This window comes from Pectinophora gossypiella, chromosome 3 (genome assembly GCF_024362695.1).
Source record: "Pectinophora gossypiella chromosome 3, ilPecGoss1.1, whole genome shotgun sequence".
NCBI lineage: Eukaryota > Metazoa > Arthropoda > Insecta > Lepidoptera > Gelechiidae > Pectinophora > Pectinophora gossypiella.
Window position 1 is genome coordinate 4,838,268 of NC_065406.1, and position 26,019 is coordinate 4,864,286.

Sequence of the window (26,019 nt, forward strand, 5' to 3'; positions counted from 1 at the left end):
TACGGTAGCCATACAAGTAGGTATGGTTGTTAGTGACACCGTAACGAATACTGAGGGGGATGGTTCAGACCATGATTCTGAGTTGATATCAAGTGGAATTTTCAGTCTTAATATTCATGATTTTTTTTGTGTTTTCTTAAATTATTTTCAGTTCCATACTTTTGCGACGGAAAATTCCACTTGATATCATCTCAGAATCATGGCCTCAATCACCCCTCAAAGTTTTCGTTACGATGTCACTAACACCCTGTATAACATAGGTGTGGAGGTACATAACATGCTACAAAGGGAGAATGGATTTTATTTAATTTTTATATTCTAAAAATAACATATTTTGATGGAATTTTTCAAAAAATCATCAAGAGCTTTTATGGATACATGAATTTTATAGAACATTCTGGCGCATTCTAGATCGGGTTCCGTGAAAATGCTGTCATCTGGATTTAAATAGAAATGAATGAGAATTTTAAACGTATGCCTGTTATTCCGAGCTTTGTTATTCATTTGTTATGGCGCGATGGAGCTGATTAGTTTGGTAAAAATAAAAGTGCCTAAAAATAAACAGGAAAACAAACCTTACACGTAATAACACCGTATTGTTTTGCTAGCAAAGTCTAACACGAGTAACAACAGCTGTATATTTTACTTCGCTGTGTTGGTTCTTTACTTTATGTTTATGCCGCGCAAACCTCCATACATTTATAACTTAATAACAATATTGTACTTACTTTGTACACTTATCCGAAGTAATTTCGACTTCCAATGTTTATTTTTCTTTTGTTTCTGAATGTAGAGGCGGAAGCAGGAGAGTACCGCGCCGGGATTTCTTTGTAATGTTCGATTGGTGTATAATTATGTGTAAAAACTAAAAACCCAACTACGGTAAATCCGGTACAACGTCACGTCTTAAACCTAAATGAAGGTTTTATATCTATTTTTAAATATTTTATCTAAGATTTACCAAGTGATGATGGTAAGGTGCGGTTTCATAATAATCCCCGATCGTCTCTGTTTGTACGGACTTTAGTTTTTTAGCTTTTACTTATTAAAGTTTGCAAAGCACGTTGCGCGCGGCGCGGTTGCTGTGCCGCGAGGGCAGAGGATCTAAAAAGGCCACGTCAAAGCAAGTCATCTAAAAAGCAATATTGCAATATAACATTTACACGTATAAAACTGCGCGCAAAGTTAACAAATGTCAAACAGCAATATTCCTTTTTTAGGTGAGTTGCTTCGATGTGGCATTTTAACCCCCAAACACACCCCGGACACTTCATACAAACAACCTCGTTTTACACAGACATTACACTCTGACGTTATTGTACACGCGCGTCTGTGTGTGTGACCTCTGACGCCATACTATTCAAGTCTAAACTATGTCCGAGGGGGGGTGAGGTAAACCTAGCTCAGCCGGGGAGCGGATAGTTGCCGTTCTATACGTAGTACCTATTATTTCTTATTCTATGCCCCAAGTATAAATGGGATGGGAAAAACTAGTGTTATTTTTACAGCGAGCAAACGCTGACCATAGTTTTTAATGATTAAATAACTGATGGCTACATACAAACATTATAGAAGGAAAAATTGAAGGGAAGAGAGGAAGGGGTAGACCTAGGATAACATTTATGAAACAAATAAAAGAGAAGGTGCAGGTCGTGTCGTATCGGGAGGTGAAGGTTTTGGCGGGAAGAAGAGAGGGATGGCGGTTACTCCACCGACAAGAGCGCAGCTCCTAAATAGAGAGAGAACTGATGGCTAGAGACTTAAATAAATTAAGTCACTACTAATTAAATAAATCACTTTTAAGCCAGTTGTTGTTATGTTATGTTAAGCCAGTTGGAAGAATAGGTACTGTGAGGTCGCAGTTTCGAATACCAGCACGGGCCTAAACAATGATTTGCAGTTTTCGAATTCATATTTGCATCATGAATGTTTTATCACGTGCTCAGCGGGGAAGTAAAATAGTGTTAGGAGTCCATATTCCCGAGAATTGCGTTTCGGAGGTATATGACCTAACTCGTATTGCGCTGGTTTTCCGGAAGGTCAGACAGGCAACTGTAAAAAATCGGACCTGTCAAATTTTCAGATTAGATAAGTCCACTTACATAAGCTCTACCCTATAAAATACAGGATACCTCTAGGGAGATGATGACCTGTCCTATAAGACAGCAGCCTTACAAATGAAATGCAAATATAATTTAGCTATTTAGTTATTCAAAACGTTTAATTCCCTTTGCAGAGGGTATCCTTTGAACGTTTCTCCCCGTTTTATTTCCCCTAATAGAAACCACGAAATAAATTGAGTTTAAGTAATTCAATTTCCTTTTACCTGTATTTGATTACTGAAATAAGAACGTACTTTAAAAGTTTGAATTAGATTGTGGATTTAAAATATGTAGAAACCTCGTCACTAAATTAGTAAAATGCAAAAGTTTGTTCGTACACGTGTTTTATATCCCTAAGCAGAGACTATGGAATCCCATTTGCTGCGATGTACAGTCATGAGCAATATAATGTACCCACTATAGGACTCTGTCGCACTAACATATTTGACATTTAGTGAGACTTACAGTTCAATTTGTCAAAAAAGTTAATGTGACATGGTACCATATACATTTTAATGCTCGTGACCGTACTTACCTCTACACCCTCTTGCTTCCTCCACATTTAGCTGCTTATTATTCCCCGAATATAGTAAAAGTCGTCTAGGGATTCTCCTCTTCCATCATTATGGACCATCTTGACCGATACATAGCAGAGAAGCTTGGGATACGATGGCAGGGGTTGGTTACCTGTCCGTAGTCGCCGTCTTCTATTATAATACAGTCGATATTTAGTCAGTTAATCGACTATTGTGACACGGGATAGGTATGTAATGTCTTGCTATTATGATGTTTGAGATTTTTTGTTTATTGGCAAGTATCATTATATCTATAGTTTTGCTTTACTCCCAGTTGAGTACCTACAAAAAAACACGCAGATCTAAAACAAAGGAAAAACGTCATCCAATTTCAATGTACTTATAACATTCAAAAACCCTTCAGAATATATTCGACTTTATATTTAATTCGAATGGACAGAATTTTCCAATTCCAAAAGCCAAAATATTCTTACAAATACCGTTGTCCTGTTTTCGTAACTCAATTAAATAAATTAAACCGTTTTACTTGTGGTTAGGTATTGATTTATTCTATTTGTTGTCAAAGGAAAGTGTGTCGTGTATTTTGGTCCTAAGTGTTCGCTTATCGGTATCTACTATCACATTTTCTAGAAAGGTTAACGCTTCAAGTTCAAAGCTGTAAAGGGCATATCATTTTGATAGCTTTTATATTTGGATAATAATGTTTTGTATAAATTAATTAATTCATTTATAAAGGGCTCCGTCGTTACATGCTTTTAAAGGGGAAGTCAAGCAGCACTTTCTCAACTCTCTTTCCTCTTCTTTATAACGTTTTCTTCCTCTTCTCCATTCTTCTTACATCTTCTTTACAAAGTAGATATAGTACTGTCATGTTTTCCTCTTTCTATAGTAATGTATGTATAACCGCATTTGTATACTTTTATAATCATTATTACCTTTTATTTTGCACTGTCTATCTCGCTACGCTATTATTAAATTCATTTCCTATACCTGAAGGACTATATTCGTTGATATTTACGCATATAAAAGTGCGCAATATCAAATAGGAATATTGCTTTTTTAGATGAATTGCTTCAGTGTGGCCTTTTTAACCCCCAGGTCTAATGAATCAAAAAGAATTCTGACAACAGAGGTAAAGACTGTTTTGTCAAGAACCCTTTTTAGACCTACGCTGTAATATTAGAAAGTCCTCAATGGACCGTATTCAGGAGGACACTTCTCAGCTAATACTCATACATCAAAATATATATTTTTTTTGGTCCTACACAGACGACATTGTACAACAGAAAAATGCACTGTAAATTAACCCTACACCCTTCGCTTTAAGATATAAATATAGATTCACATCTAAACCTTTGCATCCAATAACCCTAAGCGTGGGACATAAGTCCTTGATGCTATAAAATGTCGAAGTAAAATATACGGTTGAAAGAAGATACGCTATAAATAAAAAGGTAAACTATCGTTCAAGGCTGTTGGGGGACAAAATTTCCTTATAGAGTAAAAGATACGTACAACACCTACCTATACTATTATACCTATCCTCGCCAAAGGGAAACTGTGAAAATTGTGGGATAGGGCATGAAGGAAACGATTATTATTTCTTTAACTTTCTTTATTTTAAACGTGGTATAATTTTGTACTTTTTCTCTTATTCAAACAACCGTCCGCCATTTTCCTGTCATTCCGTAATCCTTGTAAAACTTGGTAATCGTCAACTATGTATCCATCCCGGACGAGCCCCCAATGACAGTTTGGCCTAGCCTACCAACACAGATGACCTGTATGTCATTAGAAAGACTTTTGTTGACTAACTGACTATTATTACCTCTTTATTTTGTTCGAATTACAAAGTTCCGTAAGTGGTGGGGATACACATGTGAGGCGGACCTTATGCGTGTGGAGCAACTCCGCAGACCATGCTCCACCTAATCGCATGTCCACTGTGCCTTAACTTGCTCGCGGAACCTGATGAGCGCTTCCGTCCATATGTCAATATGGCCGTGGCAGCATATTGGGCTGGCAAATTATAGGACCACTAGCTATTAACCGCGACTTCGTTCACGTGAAGCCCTACTATTAAAACTATAGAAGTTTCATATAGTTAAGTTTTAGTTTCCCGTGCTTCGGAAGGCACGTTAAGCCGTTGATCCCGGTTACTACTTACTAGTGTAAGTTAGTAGTCGTTACATGAGCAATGTCAGAGGCCTTGGGCGGCTCAATAGTAACCCTGACACCAGGGTTGATGGGGTTGGTTATCCACCTCACAACTCACACGATAGAAGAAGTTTCATACAAACTTTACCACCCCTTTTTTACGCCTTTAAGGGTTGTTAAAAACCCCCATGCATAATTTGAGATTCCTAGCACTTGTGGTTCCGCAGATTTCGTGATGAGTGAGTGAGTTAGTTCAGTGACCTTTCGCTTTTAGAGGTATATACGTATATAGATTTTAAATGACTTGTCATCGATACGAATGGAAGAGTACCGTAAGATATAGGCCCTTGCAGTGTTTGCAAGCCTTACAAGAAAAGTATGAAGAAGTGAATCTGAAATTATTAGAGGCTTACACATGAATTTGAAAACAAATTCGAGAATCATTGGTTTAGGCCTGTGCTAGATTCGATTCTGCGACCTCAAAGTGAGAGGCAACCGTTCTACCAACTGGGCTACCACGGCTCTTTCGAGCCAAGTGTCTACAAGTAGATTTCCAACAATTTTGAGCTATACCTATCCCAATAGCGAGTATGTGGATATTTTATTTACATAGTTTGTAGTATCCAAAGCCCATATTTTAAGCCATGTCGGCCCCTTATTTATAGCTACCGTTAAAGTTTTGGATAAGCCCCAATCTACCTAACAAGGCCAATTGGGAAATCATCAAACTGGGCTGTTGACAGTTACTTAAACTTTCCATGAGTCGAAAGCAGTTAATATGGGCAGAAATACAATTAGTAAAGTGCGATTTTAAATTCTACGAAGTTTTTGCTGAGTTATTGTCTAGAGTTGCTAGTCGAAATACAACTAGAATATAAAGTAGGCTTTTTATTAAGTTACTAGGTATAACTTATATATTTAGTTCTGTACATGGTTTGTGACACTAAAAACTGAATACTTTTTATAATGAAAATAATCTTCTTTTTCTTATTGAGGTGTTGGTAGTGTTGAGATGTTGTGAGGTGGAATACCAACCTCATTAACCCTGGTGTCAGGGTTATGATTGAGCCGCCAAAGGCCCCTAACATGGCTCATATAACGATTACTCACATCAGTAAATAGTAACCGGGACCAACGGCTTAACGTGCCTTCCGAAGCACGGATCATCTTACTTTCGGACATTCAGGTGATCAGCCTGTAATGAAGATAATCAAATTGGTCTTGTTCTTTGTCATTGTAATAGGCTTGCTCACATGGGAGTTAAACATAGCTGCCGAGAAGTGAGTGTAGATACTATAGCTATACACATCTGCCTACCCCTGCGGGAATACAGGCATGATGTTATTTTATAATGATACTTTCTCTAAAACGTGAAAAGAACCTAATTTTAAAAAACATTTTTCGTTTTCTTTCACCTTTGTTCACAATATAATAAAGGCATAAAGTCTAAAGCATTGTCCGTTCTACTTTCGCCTTCCGTGGACTGGAGATATTCCATTTAACCTTTCGTACTACGTAAAATTCTGGTTTCAACAAAGTTATCGTAATGTTTTATAGCTGACCTTACATTAATTTGACGGTTTAGTTCGCACCCTCGCATTGTGCGGTATCAAAGCCGGTAAGCTATCATTATCTAACTTCAGTTACCTATAACTATTATACATTTCTGTGCTTCGAATGCAGCTTGTTTGTATTGGTATTGTTATTTGCAATGGCAAATACGTCTGTTGAAATTATCTTAAGCCCCGTCCAGTACCCAACATAACATAAATATCCTATATACGTCACACCCCTGGGCACAGGCCTCCCCCTCAATCAACCGGAGGGGGTATGGAGCATACCCCACCACGCTGCTGCGTTGTGAGTTGGTGGAAATGTTTAGACTAGCAGCCCGGGACCAACGCCTCAACGTGCGCTCCGAAGCACGGAATCATCTTACTTTTTCGGGCAATCAGGTGATTCAGCTTTCAATGTCCCAGCCAAACAAAGGACAGTATCACAAAGTGTTTTCGACAATGTCCCCATCGGGATCATCCTATCTTATGCCTCGAGGTGCTATCTCATCGAGCTAGGTCACTGCCTCGAGCCCTATTTCGCCCTGCCTGTGGTCTGCCGATCATATGCTTAACCTCGGTAGCATGTTAGGTGTTCTGCCAGTATTTTTGCCAAAGCAACATAATGTCCTCCATTAAACGTTCCCGCCCTAAAATAGAACTTTCCACGTTCGACCCCAATTGCCAACAAACACATATAAATTTGATAATTGCTTTGTCATTTTATGGTGATTAACACTATAGAATGTGGCTTAATTAATGTTTGCTTATTCATTTTATGTATTAATTAGTCTCCACCAAACCGTAGAATCTACCTCCGATAGATTGAGGGGAGACATGTGCCCAGCAATGGAAAATAAATGTTCATTCGTTGAAAAAAGTTTCCCTCACTTCTAAATGGATAGTACTGTAATAGTTAAGATGTGATTATACATGTCATCATCATCTCCGAAGCGTTATCCCGTTTCTCACAGGATCTCTAACCTGAAGATTTGACAGGTCCGGTTTTTTACAGAAGCGACTGCCGCTGCCGGTCTGGCCTTCAAACCCGCGAAGGGAAAACCAGCCCAATACAGATTAGGTCACAGAAACACATTTCTCGGGGATGTGGGTTTCCTCATGATAATTTCCTTCACCGCTGAGAACGTGCTAATCACTTATAATCCAAACATGAATTCGAAAACAAATTCTAAAATCATTGTTTTAGGCCCGTGCCGGGATTCGAACCTGCGACCTCATAATTAGAGTCAAGCGTTCTTTCAACTGGGCCACCACGGCTCTCATTATACAAACGGATATGACTATACACATACATAAAATAATAATAATAAAAAAGTTTATTTAGGTAAAATCTACGACACACATATACATTTACATACATAAAATCACGCCTGTAATCCAGGCACAAGTAATCAAAGACGACTTACTGCCTTTGATACGAAGTCCTTAGAGGGATATGAATAACGCTATGATTACAAGGGATCAGCCTATCGCCCATAAAAAGCATATTATATAGATAGTCTATAACCTACAAACCTACCTCTATTAACCTTAACCTGCCTCGCTATCTACGCGCAGGAAGAGATGTGGGCTATGTCGATAGGTGATTTACATAATGCGATTGCCATTTGTTTTAAATTTCTACATTTCAGCGAATTCATAGCGCAGTTTTGAAAGTAACGACTCTATTACTCACGATAAAATGAAAATGTTGTGCACGGCAATGCACAATAATGCTAGTACAGGTTCTAAGTAAGGGCGGAAGATATAATTATGACGTAATGAGCTTTAAGTGTAGTCGCTCACTATTCAATTCAATATGCAGATTGCAGATCAATTTCAAGACTACTGACGCGTAGTGTCGAGTACGTACGGTCACAACTAAACAACAACATGACTTAGCATCACGCCTGTATCCCCGAAGGGGTAGTCAGAAGTGGGTGTATATGAATATACACCCACTTGTCGCCAGCTATGTTTAAATCCCATGTAATAAAGGGCGAGCCTATTGCTATTAAGCAGGCAGAAATCTTGGAAACACATGGTATCAATTATCTATGATCCAAACATGAATTCGAACTCATAAAGTCGAATTCAGTGGTTTATAGCCAGAGCCGGAATTCGAACTTGTGGCCCTACGATACGATGTAGCTCACGACTAAAAATATTATTATACTTTAGAAACTTTTCCCATTAATATATGGACATTCGCACATTTGTGGTGAAATGACAGATTGACCAAATGCAAAAGCATTGAGCTGTTATGCTTACGTAAGGACATCAGACTGACATTATCCAGTTTTTTTTTTTTAATTAAGATGGGTTTGCTCTTGACTTCGTTCTTCCACAAGAAGAAGAGATCGACGTTGGAACGAGCTTACCCAGAAAATGCCTATTCACCCGTGATTTAAAGGACCCCAGGTTATAAGACTCAGAAAACATCGACGCCGGCAGCCCATTCCATTCCTTGGCTGTGCGCATTATGAAGGATGAAGCGAAGCGCTTGGTGCGGATTAGTGGTATGTCAACCAAGTAAGGATGGTAACCCGCCGTACGTCTGGATGTCCTCAGATGGAATGGACTTGGTGGAATGAGCTGATGGAGCTCCTGTGCACACTCCCCGAAGTTCCCAACATACCTACTACCAAGTAAAATATTCCGATAATTCCACATGCAATTCAAATTCTTAGGAGGCGTCTGCATATCTGTTGAGAGATTTTCATATAAACATTCTTAAGCTTCACCTGCATGCTGCAGTTCAATTTTCGAAGAATCTTAGCGAATGAGGTCACGAAAGGTGAGGTAAACGGTTCTTGTGGCAAAGTTCGCGTGTTCAAATCGTTCGAACTATCGTTGCTCTTTTAAGACCGGTCTTAACCTATTTCCGCCATGTTAAGGTTAATGAAAAATACAAATTGCGAAAACGTTTTGTAAAAAAAAACAATCCTGATATTGACCACTTTTTCGTTCAATCCTTCTTCACATTTAGGTATATTCTTGACTACACCACGCCTAATAAGATTTTTGATAAAAACAGTAAAAGAGCATCATAGCTCTACTATATTATTAAGGCGTCAGAAAAAGTAAAAATATAGATTTTAATATTCGGGCCAAATATTAGGTTTATTTACTAGTCATGAGTCAGATTCGCAGTTAACCGATGTTTGTCGGTTAACTGCGAATCTGACTCATGACGATGATCACTAACACAGCTGACTCCACCATTATAGACGGCAATACGGCTCACCCTATCACGTTGGCCTAACAGATAGCTAGGTGATGCTTGGCCTCGGTGCCGCGAGGCGGATGTAACTCTGACTACCGTAATTGGGATATAGTTTTGAGCTTACGTTATGTGAGTTTATTTATTGTAGATTTTCCAAAGACGGCATTTACAAGCACTGCGGGTCGTTCCATACCTATTGAAAATACTGAAATCTTCTTTTTAATTCCTTATTTTTTCCAGGAAATCCTCACAGAACTGAGTCGAGGCGCAGGCAGCACCCCGGAAGGCGCTCTGAACGCGATGCTGCAGTTCATCTTCCAGCAAAGCACCGCCGACACCCGCTGGCTGCGACGCCGCATGGCCACGGAACTAGCAGAGCTGCTCGCCAAGACATCCTCTGGGAAGATCTTCGAGTCCTTGACTGTAAGCTTTACATGACATAATAGCTGCAAGAAAAACCTCGTCTAGGACCCAGTGCCGAAGTTTTTCTTGCAACTACTTTGCCTCGGCTATACAGGTTGTGAGAAGCTGCAGCAGTTTTTGGACGGATGAGACGTTCCTTATGTAAAAATTCAGTGTAGGTAGTTATGTTACCAAGCGAATAAATATATTTTTTAATTCGAATTTGAATATATATACTATACTCCACCATGCTGCTCCAGTGCAGATTGGTGGTGGTATTCGAGCTAGTACCCAGGGCCAACATGTCATCCTACCTCCCGCAATGTAGAACCAACTTGCATTTTTAAAAACTCAAGTGATTTAATCTGCAATGTCTTATACAGACAAAATTTGATAATTGGGATAGAAATACAGGGACAAGAAAGTTTTAACAGTTCTATGAAGTCACAGTTCTATAGAACTAATAGGAGTTACCGATTTCGACAATGTGCACATCGGGAATCGAACCCGGACTCCGAATCGTAAGCCACGCTCTAACCACTAGCGCATAGAGCGATGGCCTGCTACCCCAAAGAGAAAAACCTAATTACAAGTTACGTCACATACCCCCAAAACATTTTCTCGGACAAAAAGTCAGACATAATTTCCTTTACCGTTAGGCACGTGATTTGGGAACAAATTCGGATTTAGTTGTTTCCGGGGTCCCGAGATTTTATTTAATACAATAACACTTCCTTTCTTACTCAAAAAAATCTTAATTCTACTTAGATATGAGTATGAAATATTATTATAGGTATCCAGTTAAGTTATTGCGCAGGACTGCGAAATGACCCAAATGAAATTAAGAGACCTTTGTTTAGACGTGGGACTTTGTTGACCAAATTGGAATTGATAGTCCCACTGGGATATATCCATTCCATTATTATGTTTATAAGCGTAGCACAGTGACGTAGCAATTATTTTTACTTGGGTCAATATGATTTTTTGATCTGTAGCTCTTTCAAATCAGTAATTTCGTAAGCGCGTCCTTAGAAACTAAAATATTTCGTTTAAAATCGTAATCTCAGTCGTAGTCGTAAGATAGGTGCGGTATGGGTACATGGTTCATCTTGCGATAAGTCATGAGGCCAGGCATAAATTTCGTTAGTCATTTCCTCCTGGATGAAAACTTGTAGGATGGTTCGTAGAGATGATAATGAAGCCCGTAAATGACAGCTACGGATCCATTGGTATGGTTGACCTGCTGCAGCAGCTGCCTCGCAAAGTTGTAGAATATATATTTTTCAAACATCGACTCCCGATTGAAAATCCCAACAAATAATAGCTAACCTGAAAATGCGTCTCTTCTGACGTTAAAATATAATAAGAGGGTAAAAAATAAATATCTTACTACGCAATAGATAATAGGTAAGAAACGTCAACAATTATTCCAGTCAATCTTCAGCAGTTCATCTACTATTAATCACTAAAACCACATCTACATCAAAACAGTAGGCGAAACAAACTTAGTACTAATTCGTTTACCCTCCCGTCGCTAGAGGTTTATTTACAAACTGAATTACTAAAGGTCGCCACAGGGATTTTGTAATGCTCTGTAAATTTTGTTATCAGCAACCGTGAAGGGATGAAGGACACAAGGGCAGGCGGTAGATAAGGTTTCCATCACAGTAATTGGAAATTTAATACGAGGTACATACGACTGAAAATGCTTTCTCATATTTATTATTCAGATTTGTGTAGTTATCATGATTATAGGGTTTGAAAATATTTCGTCTTCGTAATCGTTATCGACGTATTCTATATTTTATAATAGTCCTATTCATACCTACGTAAAATACACTAAACAATTGGTACATTTTATAGAGCAGAGAATTATTTATTGACCATGTCTCTTCAAATGATATGCAACCCCGTTTGACGCGAGGTGTCTAGTCTCGTTACATCGGGTTATCACTTTGTCGTTATTTCAAATAACTTCTGTTACTTTATTAATTTCATAATACAGTTTACCTACATCTTAAAACCAGGGGGGTTAAAAAAGACACATCGAAGCAATTTATCTAAAAAGCAATATTGCTTTTTAAACGAATTGCTCCAACTTTTGAATTTTCCCCCACAGCTCCGTTCCCTAGAAGTGGGCTCAGAGTTTCCGAGCATCAATAACTTGCGTCTTCTTAGCGGCGAGTTGGAAGACGACGGAGCAAGACTGCGGTCCTTAGACTTGAAGTTCGACTTGGCGTACGACGGCAACTTCAGAATCGATGTTGACGCTGTTATGCTGCTAGGAAAGATTGCTAACATATCTATTACTGGTAAGATTTATTTACATTTTATTATTGTTACTTTTAATTCTTCTTTCTTTCTGATAAGCTATGTATCACGATGGACTATCTGGTTTCTACGTATCGCGTTATGAATAATTATATTACCATATTTTAATATCGGGCACGGGCCTTCCCTATCCATCCATAGGGAAGGCCTGTGTCCCAGCAGTGGGGACGTTAATGGGCTGATGATGATGATGATGATGATGAAACTTACAGAATAATCTTATGCCATTGGTGAGGCGTGGGTACTCTTATTATGCGATGGACTACCCTAATAGGAAAAACGTCATAAATGTTATGTTCATTTTATTGAACACCCGATGAACAAATAAAACATTATCTAAACACATTTTTTTAAGCTGAATATATTTTTTCGCAGTGGAAAGCCTAAGCGGTAATGTACGAGTAATGTTCCGTCGTACACCTTACATGCATTGGGCGATCGCGTTCGAGGCACCGCCGAAGCTGGAGCTCCGGGTACGAGGCCGCTTCCAAGGCAGACAGCTCAAGCCTAGATTGGCTTCGTTGGTCGCCGCGCACATACGCAGAGCCGTCGCACAAAGACATACGCTTCCAAATTACAAAATACGGTAAGGGAATTACTTTATGAGACAGTAAACCGTAGTCGCGCCTGTGCTTTCACTGTCAATGTCTTCGCGATTCTATACTAACTAGAAGAGTTCTTTTCCATGCGATAGGTAGATTAAGTACCTATTACTCTATTGTTTGGGTACACATATATACGTAAACTCTTGCCTATCTCCAACAGATCAGACTATGAAATCCCATTTGCTTTGACCGAGGCACACTTCGAAAAACATAAATTACTTATTGTCAGGAACTAGCTCTTGCTGAAGACTTCATCTCTATAGAATCTCACTCTCTTTCGCCATCTTAGGAGTTATGTTTGTAAAAATCCTTTCTTAGACACAATCAACCTTATATTTCACCTATATTATAAAAGTAAAAGGTCAGTAACTCACTCATCACGAAATCTCAGGAACTACAAGTGCTAGAAGTCTCAAATTTTGCATGGGAGTGAACCCCATGCGACGCCATTGAGACTTCAGGACGTAGCTGTTCACTAATACGGGATTTTGCCAGATTCAACCCCTAAGATGCCTTCTATAGTTTAAATTGTAGGGTTTCACGCGAACGAAATCGCGGGTAACAGTTGGTATATATATTTATAATAAAGTGTTGATTGCGGCTCGTTGCAGATACAAACCGTTCTTCCCAAAGTCAGAGCCGGGTAGCGCAGAAGGCGAGGAGGGCCCGACCCCGCACGGCAAGCTGACCGTGCGGCTGGTGGAGGTGACCCGACTGCAATGGGCAGGCACCAGCGCCACTGTGCGCGCGGCGCTGGCTGTGGACTCGCACGGCTGGGTGAGATTCTAAACATGTAGAAGATGAAGCAATTTGTATTGTTTCTGAGTTCTAAGTCCCACAGCTTAGCGTCGGCATAGTCTGGTCATAACCCCGAAAGGTACATCAACGTATAACGTATCATCTTACCAAATCTACATAACCTAAAAACCGTCATATCACATGGTTTTCAGGTTTTGTGACCGATTAATCGCAATAGGCTTGCCCTCTATTACATGGGACTTATACTCGAGGTGTGGGTGTACTATAAGATACACCTTCTACCCCTTTGAGGATGGCGTGAAGCTATTTTGCGTTGTGTTATATTGTGTATAGTGCCAATAATTGCATTATTCCTGCAGGTATCTCTCCGCCGAGGCGTGCTAGTCCTAGACATAGTGTTGCCAGCAGTGAGCGGGCCGCTGGGCCTCGTGTGTTGCCAGGGTGTGGGCGTGGTTCTGGTAGATACTGTGGTGCCGATGTCACCGGCCTACCGCGCTGACTTGCGCAGAGATGACGTCGTGCTCGCCATAGATAATAAACCTGTCAATAATGTTGCTCAGGTTAGTATCTTATGAACTTCAAGGCGTATCCATGTTCAGGGACGAAAAGACAAACTTAGAATGTTTCAAGCTGCTTATTATCTTAGTTACGCAGTATCATCCGAGTAAGTGACCACGTTAACAGTCCAGTTGTTGAACGTTGGATTCACAATCCGGAATTATATAGTTCATCTTGCGATGGATGTACTTCTGACTACCTCATTTGGGGTATAATCGTGAGAATTAAATGTAATTTTGTTATGTATTATACTTCTCAGGTAGGCAAACTTCTTCGCTGCGTAGAGCGGCGCGCAGTGACAGTGCGCGTACGTCGCGGAGGCAATACGAGCACGGCTCGACGGGAAGAATTGACGGAGCCCAAGCGCATGCGCGCCAACTTTTCCTTCCGACGTGTGTCGGAAGTTATGGAGGGTGTAAGAATGCAAGGAATGCGGTCTGCCGTTTCTAAAACTAGTTTACAGGTTAGTATTAAAAGTACTATTTTTCGCCTTAGGTTGAACCCAATTCTTAACAAAAACATGCTTTATTTTTGAAGTTTGAATTACTAGCGAAGGTTGACAATCATCGCGATGATTTAAAATCTTGACTTGGATTTACTATTAGGTTTAGTTCTTAACCCACACTTTTCCTAGGGTACGTCTTTCCTGAAATTCTTCCATTTTAAGATTATTTAACAGTAGGCCTGTAAAAGTAATCCAAACTCAGAGATTTACAAGTTCGCCATAATAACCTACTTTTATTTTGATATATAAATAATTTCCCCAAGGATGCAGAAGGCTCCCCAGCAAAATCCCCAGAACCAAAAGAGATTGAGGAACCGAAACAGAAAGCCGAGCCCGTTCGACAGTTGTCGAAGAGTTCCGAAGCGCCAGGAAACTTCGGTCTTCGCAAGCGGCGATGTTCCGTCGAGAACAAATCTTCCGACAGTTCTGCCGGAAGCACGCCCCCTGCCTCTGGAGCAAGCACCCCTCTCAGACAAGCCAATGCTACCAACAAAACCGTCAAACATCCAGACATACCTATCATAAGAACAGATTCCTCAGAATGCAGAGTGTCAGAAAAAGTCGATACAGGCCCCGAAGAAGAAGAACAATTATTTGAAACAGGAGGCCCAAGACAAACAGAACACGTAGAAATATGCCAAATGTTTTGGACTAAAAACGTGCAAATAAAACCCATAATACCTTTCGACGAAGAAACAGAATTCAAATTGAATGAGAATCATAAATATTTGAATTTAAACGTGTGGGCCACGGTGCCGGGGGAGAAAGAGGAAGTTTTGTTAGGATATTTGAATATACCGCTCGCGGCGTTGCTGAGTGAATGTCAGGACTCTACGGTCCCACATCATATGAAGAGATACCAGTTTCTACCACCTGATGTTGATATTAAGTTTAGGTAAGTGCTAGTAATTCTATTAATAAAAATGCTAATTGTGATAAAATATGTAACTCAACCTACAACTCAACATAAGAATATAATAAAGCAACAGAACGGTCACTTACTGGTAGTCTAAGATGGCTAATAGCTAGTCTAACCGACGGTTTAAACATTCATTCGTTTCATTCACTTCTTCTATCGTGTGGGTTGTGAAGTGGATTACCAACCCCAACAACCCTGATGTCAGGGTTTCTATTTAGCCGCCAAAGGCCCCTGACATGGCTCATGTAACGACTACCAACTTACATCAGTAATTAGTAACCGAGACCAACGGCTTAACGTGCCTTCCGAAGCACGGATCATCTTTCTTTCGGACAATCAGGTGATCAGCCTGTAATGTCCTATAACCAAACTAGGGATCACAAAGTGATTTTCGTGATGTGTCCCCACCGGGATTTGAATCCGGGACCTCCGGATCGTGAGCCCAATGCTCAAACCACTGGACCACGGAGGCCGTTTCATTCACTTGAAAGTACATTGCTTAGAACATAACAGTTTCACTATCCCAATTCACTAGCATAAGAAGTTTTAACGATCCCACTCTGGAGCATTGCATACAGGGGTGTTCAAAAGGCCACATTGAAGCAATTTCTCTAAAAAAACAATATTGCAATTTGACATTTGCGCATATAAAGTAAGTGCGCAATGCAATCAAATGTCAAATAGCAATATTGCTTCGATGTGGCCATTTTAACCCCCCAGGTCTTATAGGACAAGAAATGTGATGTGACGTATACGTAATAGAAATATTACGCATACCGTATTGTGTACAAGTATTCTAATTACAAGATTTACTAGACCTACAACTATCGATGAACCATATTGATAAAGATAAGACAAGTCTTCGTCGTTACTCATTACAGTTGACTCATAGCAATTTGTATGACGAATCCAGTTAATCTATCTGTTTATTATTGAGGAATATGTAGGGAATCCCTTAATTAGTCGAATTTCAAACCACTCATTATAAAGAAGCCAATATTTTTCTCCATCTTCCTCTTCTTGTTTATTCTTCTAATAGGCAAACGGAATTGCCTTTAAAACTACAACTCTTCAATTCTCCTTGTGTTCCCGGTTGCACCGCAGAAGTATAGTCAATTTGTCATATCGCGCTTATGACGTAATAGGTATTAGGTTAGCTGCAATTAACACTTCAATTTTATCTTCTAACATTTCCTTTCAGCAAAACCCACAAGCTAGCGTCACACGCGGGGTTTGAACCTTGCCTCTGCTTCGGCGACGCGCTAGTATGGTGGGAATGGGAGGGAGCCGGCAACGCTAGGAGTATACCGCGAGCGCCTTCCAAGGACAGGGACACCCCTCCGCGGCCTAAACCTATCAGAGCGGCCCATGACTTTGTGCGCACACACTTCCATAGGTCGACGCAATGCGATTTTTGTAATAAGAAGGTATGTTACAAATTCTTTTCAATCTCAATGTAAGTACACAATTTTTGACGTAGCTATGTACACAAATGCATGAAATGAACCGCATAAAAGGCTAACGCCCCGATTAACGTGTAAAAAGATGCATACAATCTTGAACATTACAAAAATTCACACCCCACAAAATGCTCCTGGTACCTCCGTTCAGATGGTATCTGTGCTGAACATTAAAGTTGGTATTTGAACGGAGTGAAAACCAACAGCAATTATCACAATCCAGAAAAAAAATGGAAATATGGTCATCAAAAAACATATTTTGTGGTGCAAAAAAATCCTGTATGGTCACAAGCATTAATATGTATACTCTTTGGTACCATGTCACGTTAACTTTTTTGACAAATTGAACTGTAAGTCTCACTAAAAGTCAAATATTTTAGTGCGACAGAGTCCTAAATTATATTTCTCATGACTGTACTACCCGACTTCGGCGAAGCAAAATGTATGCCAATCTGTCCTAAGAATTTGATATAAATATACCTATTTTCTTGTTTCATACCTTGAAGAGCGTCATTTATCCGTAGTCGGGTTTTAGTTTTTAAACTTATATTTTTATTAAGTATTACTTTCATTACAGTAGTATTAGTGAATCCTAGCTATGTCAATGAGGAAGTGTGGAGCTTCCAGCCTGACCCGAAGAAATGATTTATGAAGCCATGGACCTTTGACTGATCAATTATAACCCCGACACCAGGGTTAATGACGTTGGTCATTTCGAGAGAATCCTTACGAGAGAAGAAGAATGATATACTTACATCCTTGTTTTTCAAACAGATTTGGCTGAAAGATGCAATGCAGTGCCGCAGCTGCGGATTGTGCTGTCATAAGAAATGCGTCACCAAATGCCAGGAGTCTTCGCCGTGCGTGTCCAAACAGGACCGAGGTATGTCTACTATTCTTTTTTTTTTTGACGTGACTTATTGTAGATTTGCCGCAGATGGCATGAACTACTTGGCTGGACAAATGGAGAACGCTGAAGGCTCTCACCTGGTACAACGTTTAACACAACAGGCCTGAGGGTGCCCAGTTAAGCGCGAACCTCGGCTCAGGGCGTCGTCTGAGAGGAAAAATATTTGAAATAATTAATCAACCCTAGTGGGTCGATAGTGATAAGCGCTGATTGAGGGAAATCGTCGACCACGCTGACGGGATCGGTAACGGGGTCCTGAATGTTTACTATTCAAATACATACATTATATTTTTAATATAATATTTGGGCAGACATGGGCAAGGATTGCGTGATGATCTCGACTGTTGTCCAAGAGACTGGGAAGATTTCAGACAGGTGCGTCGATTTTACTATTATACTGTTAATGGCCCCGATTCCTGCAGACACCGCCTAATTTTATTTTAAGTTATATCCGTCATTTTCATATCCGTCGAAAAGGAAAGGGACGGATGATTCACAGCTCTTAATTTTAGGAAGAATGAGTAAATTAATGTGTCGGGTTATTGACTGACGTAAAATTTTTAGACGGTTAGTTTAGATTTGTGCTTAAAATTGACGTGTGTTCCATAAATTTTATGCTTGTCGATTACCCGTCCCTTTCCTTTTCGGCGGATAAGAAAATGACAGATATAACTTAAAATAAAATTAGATGGTATTTACAGGAATTAGCACCATTATATTGTTAAATATTCATAAATGCTTCTTAAATATTCATAAATGTTGTTATATTGGATACGAAATTCTGAACAGCTACTTGGGATAGGTATGTAGGTAAAATTTTATATTCAGAACATTGTGCCAAGTTCGTCACTGGCTTACTAGAAAGTTAATTAGCAGTCGGATCTAAGAATAAGATTGAGTGACAACGTTACGTTAACACAACAAGTACCGAGACAAAAAGTGAAGACAGACAAAAAAGATTTCTGAGAAATAATTTTATTCGGCTAAAAACACTCAGTGCACACAAAGGCTAACCTGAGCCATTCCCCGGAGACTCCATACAAAAATCTCATTCTGATCGTGTGCACCTAACGCGAGCGAGACACAGGCCGCGCGCTCTCCCCCTTACTTCTTAGCGGCCATTGAAGACTAATGAAAGACCCCATTCTTGTATGTAATGTCTTTGATGCGAGTGGAAGAAAACTAATGCGTCAGTATCGTACAGTGGAATTCCCTTTGCCTTATATATGGAAGACCCAGGTTGGCGGTCGTTATGACTTGCGGAGAAGGAGGGAGGGGGGAGTACCATTCTATACGTATTCTTTATTCAAATTCTCCGAATTTGTATGGCCCAATTCATACAGAAATCCGCTCCCGATCACAGAGGCGAGGCGAGGGTCTGTGCTCCACCATTGTAATTTATGATCGTGTCATTTTTTTAAAGAAATACCAACAATAAATTAGCCTCCTAATTGATATCTACTACAAATATAGAGCAGCTTAGATAACCTAATGACTAATATGAACCTTTTTTTTCCTTGCTTTGCACTCGCTGCACTCGGACGTGTTTTGTGTTCTGCAGTTGCTATTTTAATTTTAATTTAAATATTTTATTTTCATAATCGTCAATTTATCGGCTCCTCTCGTACTATCTTGTGGAGATGGTCATATAAGCCAGGCGCCATATTGTAATTGGTGTCGTTGTCTCGCTTGTGCTCGTGGGAGATTGAAAAAGTGAATTAGAAAAGTTAAAAAGTGAACGTTTGTGCGAGTTTCGAACCCGGGGCCTGCGTGAGAAGAGGCGGGTCGCTTGACCGCTGGACCAAAGTTTGTGGAACTCACCCAGCGAAATTTTACATCTCTACGAGCCGTGGAAGGCCGGTACCAGTGTGCTACGCGATCATAAACGATAATTAATTATCGTGGTACATAGTAAAGATGAGTCTATGTGGTGGTTGTAGTAGTGTTATTAGCGTTATTGATAAAATACACTGTACTGGCTGCGACAACTATTATCACCATGGATGCGTAAATATGAGTAAAGATGAATACTCTAAATTGACTGTAAGATTAAAAAGTTCATGGAAATGCCCGGGCTGCAAAGCTTCTCGTAAAAAGGGGGGGAACAGTGAAACACCTTTGAAGCAGACCGACGAGGATGTCGATTCTCTCTATATTACCTTAACGGATAGTCGTTTAAAAGAGTTTGAGGCAGACTTGTTATCCAAGTTCAGCAACATGTTGAGGACTTCAATACAGGAAAGTATGAATCTGGAATTTTCTGCAATGAGGGAAAAATTAAATCTGCTTCCGGAACTTATAAAGTCTGTCGAGTTTATGTCTTCAAGATATGATGAAATGCACAAAGAATTAACGGCACTTCGTTCCGAAACCACAGAATTGCGTTCAGAAAACTCTAAATTGCGCGAATCGGTCGGAAACTTAAACGCAAGAGTGGCGAATATTGAACAGCATGCTCGTGATAGCAACGTGGAAATACAGTGCCTTCCTGAATACCCAAATGAGAACTTGGTCAACACTGTTGTACAATTGGCAAGAGTTGTGACTTGTCCGCTTGAAGAGAAAAATATATTACTGTGCACGCGAGTTGCCAAATCGAGCCCTGAGTCAAGCAGACCAAAAAGCGTAATTGTAAAACTGTCTTCTCCGCGTGAACGGGACACCTTGTTAACAGCATGTTTGAAGTTTAACAAGAAGAACCCGTCAGATAAGCTAAACAGTTCACACTTGGGGATGGGCGGCGAAAAACAGCAAGTATACGTAACGGAACATCTATCCCCCATGAATCGAGTCTTACAAGCCAAAGCACGTGCATTCAAAAAGGAAAAGGGCTTTAAGTACTTATGGGTGCGCAATGGTCGAGTTTTGCTAAGGAAAGACGAATCCTCACCTATTATTTGGGTTAAAAATGATAACATACTTCTAGAGCTGAAAGAGTAAAACATTAGGAAAAAGATTTCTTAAGTTGGCAGTTAAGCGTAACTTGTTTTGTATAACTTTTAATTTAAGATGTTTAGTTTAAATTTGTATTATCAAAACTGTAGAAGTATACGTGGTAAGTTAGAAAGTTTATATTTGTCTAGCTTAAACAGTAATTACGATGTTATTATTATTACTGAAACTTGGCTAAATGATAGTGTTTTGGACACAGAGGTCTTGCACAGTCATTATAGTATATACCGTAAGGATCGCTCTTTTAGAAATAGTTCCAAACTTGACGGGGGTGGGGTACTGATCGCTGTCTCAAAAAGGTTCAGTTCGTACAGACAATCCAGTTGCGAGAGCAGAAATTGTGAGGATCTATGGGTAACCATTACAGTTACTACCCACGGACGACCTGTAAATATCCACATCTGTGCTGTTTACCTCCCAGACGTGGTAACTGTAGATAAACTTGATAAACTCTGTGATAATGTTAGTTGTGCTATTTCTAAATTAAAAGATGGTGAGGTTTTTATTGCAGGCGATTTCAATATAGGTCGGTATGTGGACTGGTTAGCTGGTTCTAATAGTTCTGATTACTGCAGCAAAATGGCCATGAAGGATAATGACTTAGGTTATGGCAAAGTTCTTTCCGATTTCATGTCATTACATGATCTCCAACAGTTTAACGGAATCCGAAATAAAGATGAAAGATTGCTGGATCTCGTTTTATCTACAATGAACAATATATATATTGAAATGTGTAACGATCCTCTTACCAATATAGATGTTTATCACCCTGCACTTTCGATAGAATTATATTTTACATCGATTAGATTTTTGCCAAAACTGTTAGTTAATAAGAAAAACTTTTTTGTCGCTGATTATACTAGTATAAATAAGGAACTGGATAGCATTGACTGGGACACAATTTTGAATTCATGCGAGAATGACGTAAATCGGATGGTTGATCATTTTTATTTGAAGATTCGCAATATTATTGAAAAATATGTTCCATCACGTAAATCCACACGACGCCAATATCCAGTTTGGTATACTGGGAATCTTATTAAACTCATCAAAGAAAAGGAAAAACTTAGAATTACCTATAAAAAATTTAAGAATCCTCTAGACGGATTCGAATATAACCTAGCACGTCACAGATGCCACTGTTTAATTAAATTATGTTATTCAAAGTATATGCGGTCGGTAGAGGATTCTATATCAAACAATAACATGAACGTATTTTGGTCTTACGTTAATGCGAAACGTAAAAATTCTGGTACAATGCCGAATGAAATGATTTTGAACGGGAAGAAACTATCGAATCCTGTCGACATATGCAACGGATTTGCAGAGCAGTTTTCTTCCGTTTACGTTTCTGACCCCTCGACTTCCTCTAAGAATATCTACTCCAATAAGAATTGTAATTCAGAGCACATTGTTTGCAGTAATACTTTGGGAGGCTTTTTTATCACAGAGAGCGATATTGTGAGCGTAATAAGGAAGTTGAGAAAGCAACAAGGAGCTGGTCCTGACGGCATACCCGCTGTCTTTATTTTGAATTGTGTGAAGGCTATTTCACGACCTCTTGCTTTAGTTTTCAACTGTTCGTTGGCGACGGGTACATTTCCCTTATTATGGAAGATAGCAAATGTAATACCGATACCAAAGAGTGGTGATGCTAGGGTTATATCTAATTATAGACCAATTTCCTTGCTTTCACTTTTAGGTAAGGTTTTTGAGTCCATCGTCTGCACAGTTTTATCGGCGCATCTGAGACCACTAATTGTTTCCGAGCAGCACGGTTTCCGCAGTAATATGTCTACGGTATCTAACCTGGTTTGCCATGTTCAGGAACTATCAGAGGCAATTGATAGCGGCTTGCAGGTTGATGCTATCTACACCGATATTAGTAAAGCATTTGACAGAGTGGACCACAATCTGCTAATCGAAAAACTGGATGGTATTGGTATTCATGGTATGTTGCTTTCTTGGTTTCGTTCATATCTGTCCTGTAGATCGCAAAGAGTAGTGGTCGGTGGGCACGAATCGTCAATATTTGCAGCGCCATCAGGTGTGCCGCAAGGTTCACACCTAGGTCCAGCACTTTTCTTAGTTTTTGTTAATGACGTATCGAAAATTATTCATCACTCTAGTGTCTCCTTTTTTGCTGATGACCTTAAAATCTGTAAAATTATTAAAAACGATTGTGATTCGCGGCTATTACAGGAAGATGTTACACGCTTGGCAGTTTGGTCCACTGACAACAGACTACCTTTAAACATTGGGAAATGTAAGCACATAAAGTTCACTAAAAAGGTTCATCCACTGAGCACCTATTACGAAATAGAGGGAACGGTCTTAGAAGAAGTGTGTGAAATTAGGGATTTGGGTGTGGTCTTAGATTCCAAATTAACATTTAATACACATTTAAACAATATAATTAAAAAATCATACCGAATGCTAGGTTTTGTATGGCGCAATTGTAAAAAATTCAGGACCATAAAGCCCTTGATGATTTTGTATACATCCTTGGTGAGAAGCTTGATGGAGTACTGTTCCCCTGTTTGGAGTCCCCACTACAAGTGCCACATCGATAGATTGGAACGAATTCAAAAGAAATTTTTGTTTCTAGTAACGGTACATCAGCGTAAGTTATCTGTGGTTGGATCATATAAAAAAAGGCTCGAGTATTTCAAGTTTACTTCGTTAAGGGATAGGCGCTGGATTGCGGACCAAGTGTTATTGTATAAAATTATACATGGTCATATAATATGTCCACAATTGCTGGCCAAGTTAAGATTCTCGATACCACGATCAAATGCTAGATTACAAAATTTCCGCCCTTTTTTAATCAGGAACTTTAAAACCAATCTTGGATTTTTTAGCGTTGTACCTAGAATGTGTCGTGAACATAATAACTTTTATAAGGAATCCAAAGTCGATTTGCTATCCTGTTCCTTACCTAAATTTAAAAAAATATTAAATAATTTTGTGAATGTTCGTTTGGCCGAGTGATCTTTAACCATTTAAGTTAAGTGTTGTTTTATTCTTTTTAGGATTTATTTCTCTGTTGTTTTTTTTTATTTTTTATGTAGATTGTCGTCCTTTGTAGCGTTAATAAAGTAGCATGTTGTGTTTGCCTATAATTGGACGAGCACTAGTCCAGTATTTGTAAATAGGTTAAGTTATATGTAAAAGTGTTTTTGTCTGTTGGCAAACCTAATAAAAAAATAAAAATAAAAAATGAATCAGCTCGAACGTATTGTTTAGTTGGTCAAGGTGTGAGAAGCATAATACTTATATCAAGTAAATAAATTATGTTTAGAAAACAACCTTTGTTTGACGTCCAATGATCCAGATTATTAACCGTATAAATATCTTTGTTCAAAAATACTTTCTCAGTATTTGGGATGGAACTTTTACTTTTTCGTTGACATTTAGAGGAGATTGAACTTTGACGTCATAGTTGTCTTATCGTAAACGTCGCTGAGATTAAGTCGTGTCTACGTGATGCACTATTCTATTTACTAATATTTGAAAGGCATGTTAAGCTGTTGGTCTTTGTTACTACGCAGCGCGAATTATATCGAAGGCTTCGACCAATAGCCGTACGACGTCTATCTACGTAGATAGCATTCACTGTGTCTATTGGTCGAAGCTCTTAATATAATTCAGGCCGCGCGCGGCACGGTTAGCGTGCATGAGCAATATAATGTACCCACTTTAGGACTCTGTCGCACTAAGATATTTGACATTTAGTGAGACTTACAGTGCAATTTGTCAAAAAAATTCATGTGACATGGTACCAAAATCTATGCATATTGATGCTCGTGACTGTAAGTACGTGTCACCTTAATGATCCCCGATACAAGCTCAGACCGAGGTTCATTTATCGCCTGGTCCACTTGTGTATATCTATCGAAATACTGCCATGTTATTTCTCACCCGCTCTACCGGAATATGACAACTCACGTCGTTCATATACTTCGACAGACATCCCTATTACCTTATCAGCGTTTCGCTAGTGATGCCGGCATACATCAGTTAGGTAGTACGCAAATAGTCACACGTGGCTGCCATAAATTACGAATCTTGTTACGATAGTAACATAAATTATTTCGCCTCGTCTATATTTTGCCAAGTTTGACATTGGACGTTGACTTTCCAACTATTTTCCTTTTCCTAGAATTCTTAAGCGACGCGTGACCTTCCAAAACCGTGTAATGTCATTGCGCTAAATCACCGTTAAATAAAGCTCTCACTACGCTTTCCTTGCTCGAGTTTTATTGCGTATGCAAAGTTGGTCTAATTGCATAAAGAATTAGGTAACTATGATTTATTTAAAAGATATGAAGGCATCTGATTGGCTGTCTGGGAACCGATATTAAGCAGCTTAAGAACGTCTAGAGCGCTGTGCCGAGGTTTTTCTTGCAGCTTCTTTTCCTCGGCTATACCTACTGGTTGTGAGAAGCTGCTGTTGTTAGAGATGTTCGTTACGTAAAAATTTACGATGCAAAGTGTAACTATGTTACCTACTGAATAAAGTTATTTTTGAATTGGAATATAATGTTAATGAAACACTTAGATCATAAGAGCCAGCAAATGGTGTCTTATTTTCTCGTGTAGATCGTGAGATCAATGATCGGCCTCATCAACACTGGTATTAGGGTTACTATTGAGCCATCAAATGCCCCTGATATGACTCATGTAACGACTACACACTTAAGTAAATAGTAGCCGAGACCAACGTGCAGTCGGAAAGGAAGATCACCCTGCAATACCCTAACTAAACTGTGATGGACACCACCGGGATCCTCCGGATGGTGAACCCATCGCTCAACCACAGGATCAAATGGTAAAATAGGCCTTTTAATTATCCAAAAACGTTATGATTATGACTAAACCATGGACGAAAAACTTGTCATGTAATAAAATATAGCATACATGTACAAGTGTACACCTAATAGGCACGGGTAAATAATTGCTTCCGTGAAATATATACGAGTATTTGCACTTTCCGCATTCACTAGCATCACTCCGTTCAAATATGAACGAGGAAAATTCCAAC

General features: G+C 39.3%; 1 protein-coding gene across 5 annotated transcripts in view; it reads left to right on the forward strand.

Annotated features, from left to right (window-relative positions):
- Positions 1-26,019, forward strand: part of LOC126380061 (PDZ domain-containing protein 8) — a 58,641-nt gene that overhangs the window by 12,816 nt on the left and 19,806 nt on the right. For all 5 annotated transcript variants that reach the window (XR_007568419.1, XR_007568420.1, XR_007568421.1 and 2 more), the window contains exons 3-11: positions 9,815-9,997; positions 12,096-12,288; positions 12,683-12,893; positions 13,524-13,689; positions 14,031-14,231; positions 14,489-14,692; positions 14,998-15,629; positions 16,855-17,080; positions 17,888-17,996. Coding sequence is in view for 1 of the 5 variants with exons in the window: in XM_050029243.1 (XP_049885200.1) it covers positions 9,815-9,997; positions 12,096-12,288; positions 12,683-12,893; positions 13,524-13,689; positions 14,031-14,231; positions 14,489-14,692; positions 14,998-15,629; positions 16,855-17,080; positions 17,888-17,996 (2,125 nt within the window). In the remaining 4 variants the exon portion in view is untranslated. The remainder of the gene's footprint in view (positions 1-9,814; positions 9,998-12,095; positions 12,289-12,682; positions 12,894-13,523; positions 13,690-14,030; positions 14,232-14,488; positions 14,693-14,997; positions 15,630-16,854; positions 17,081-17,887; positions 17,997-26,019) is intronic.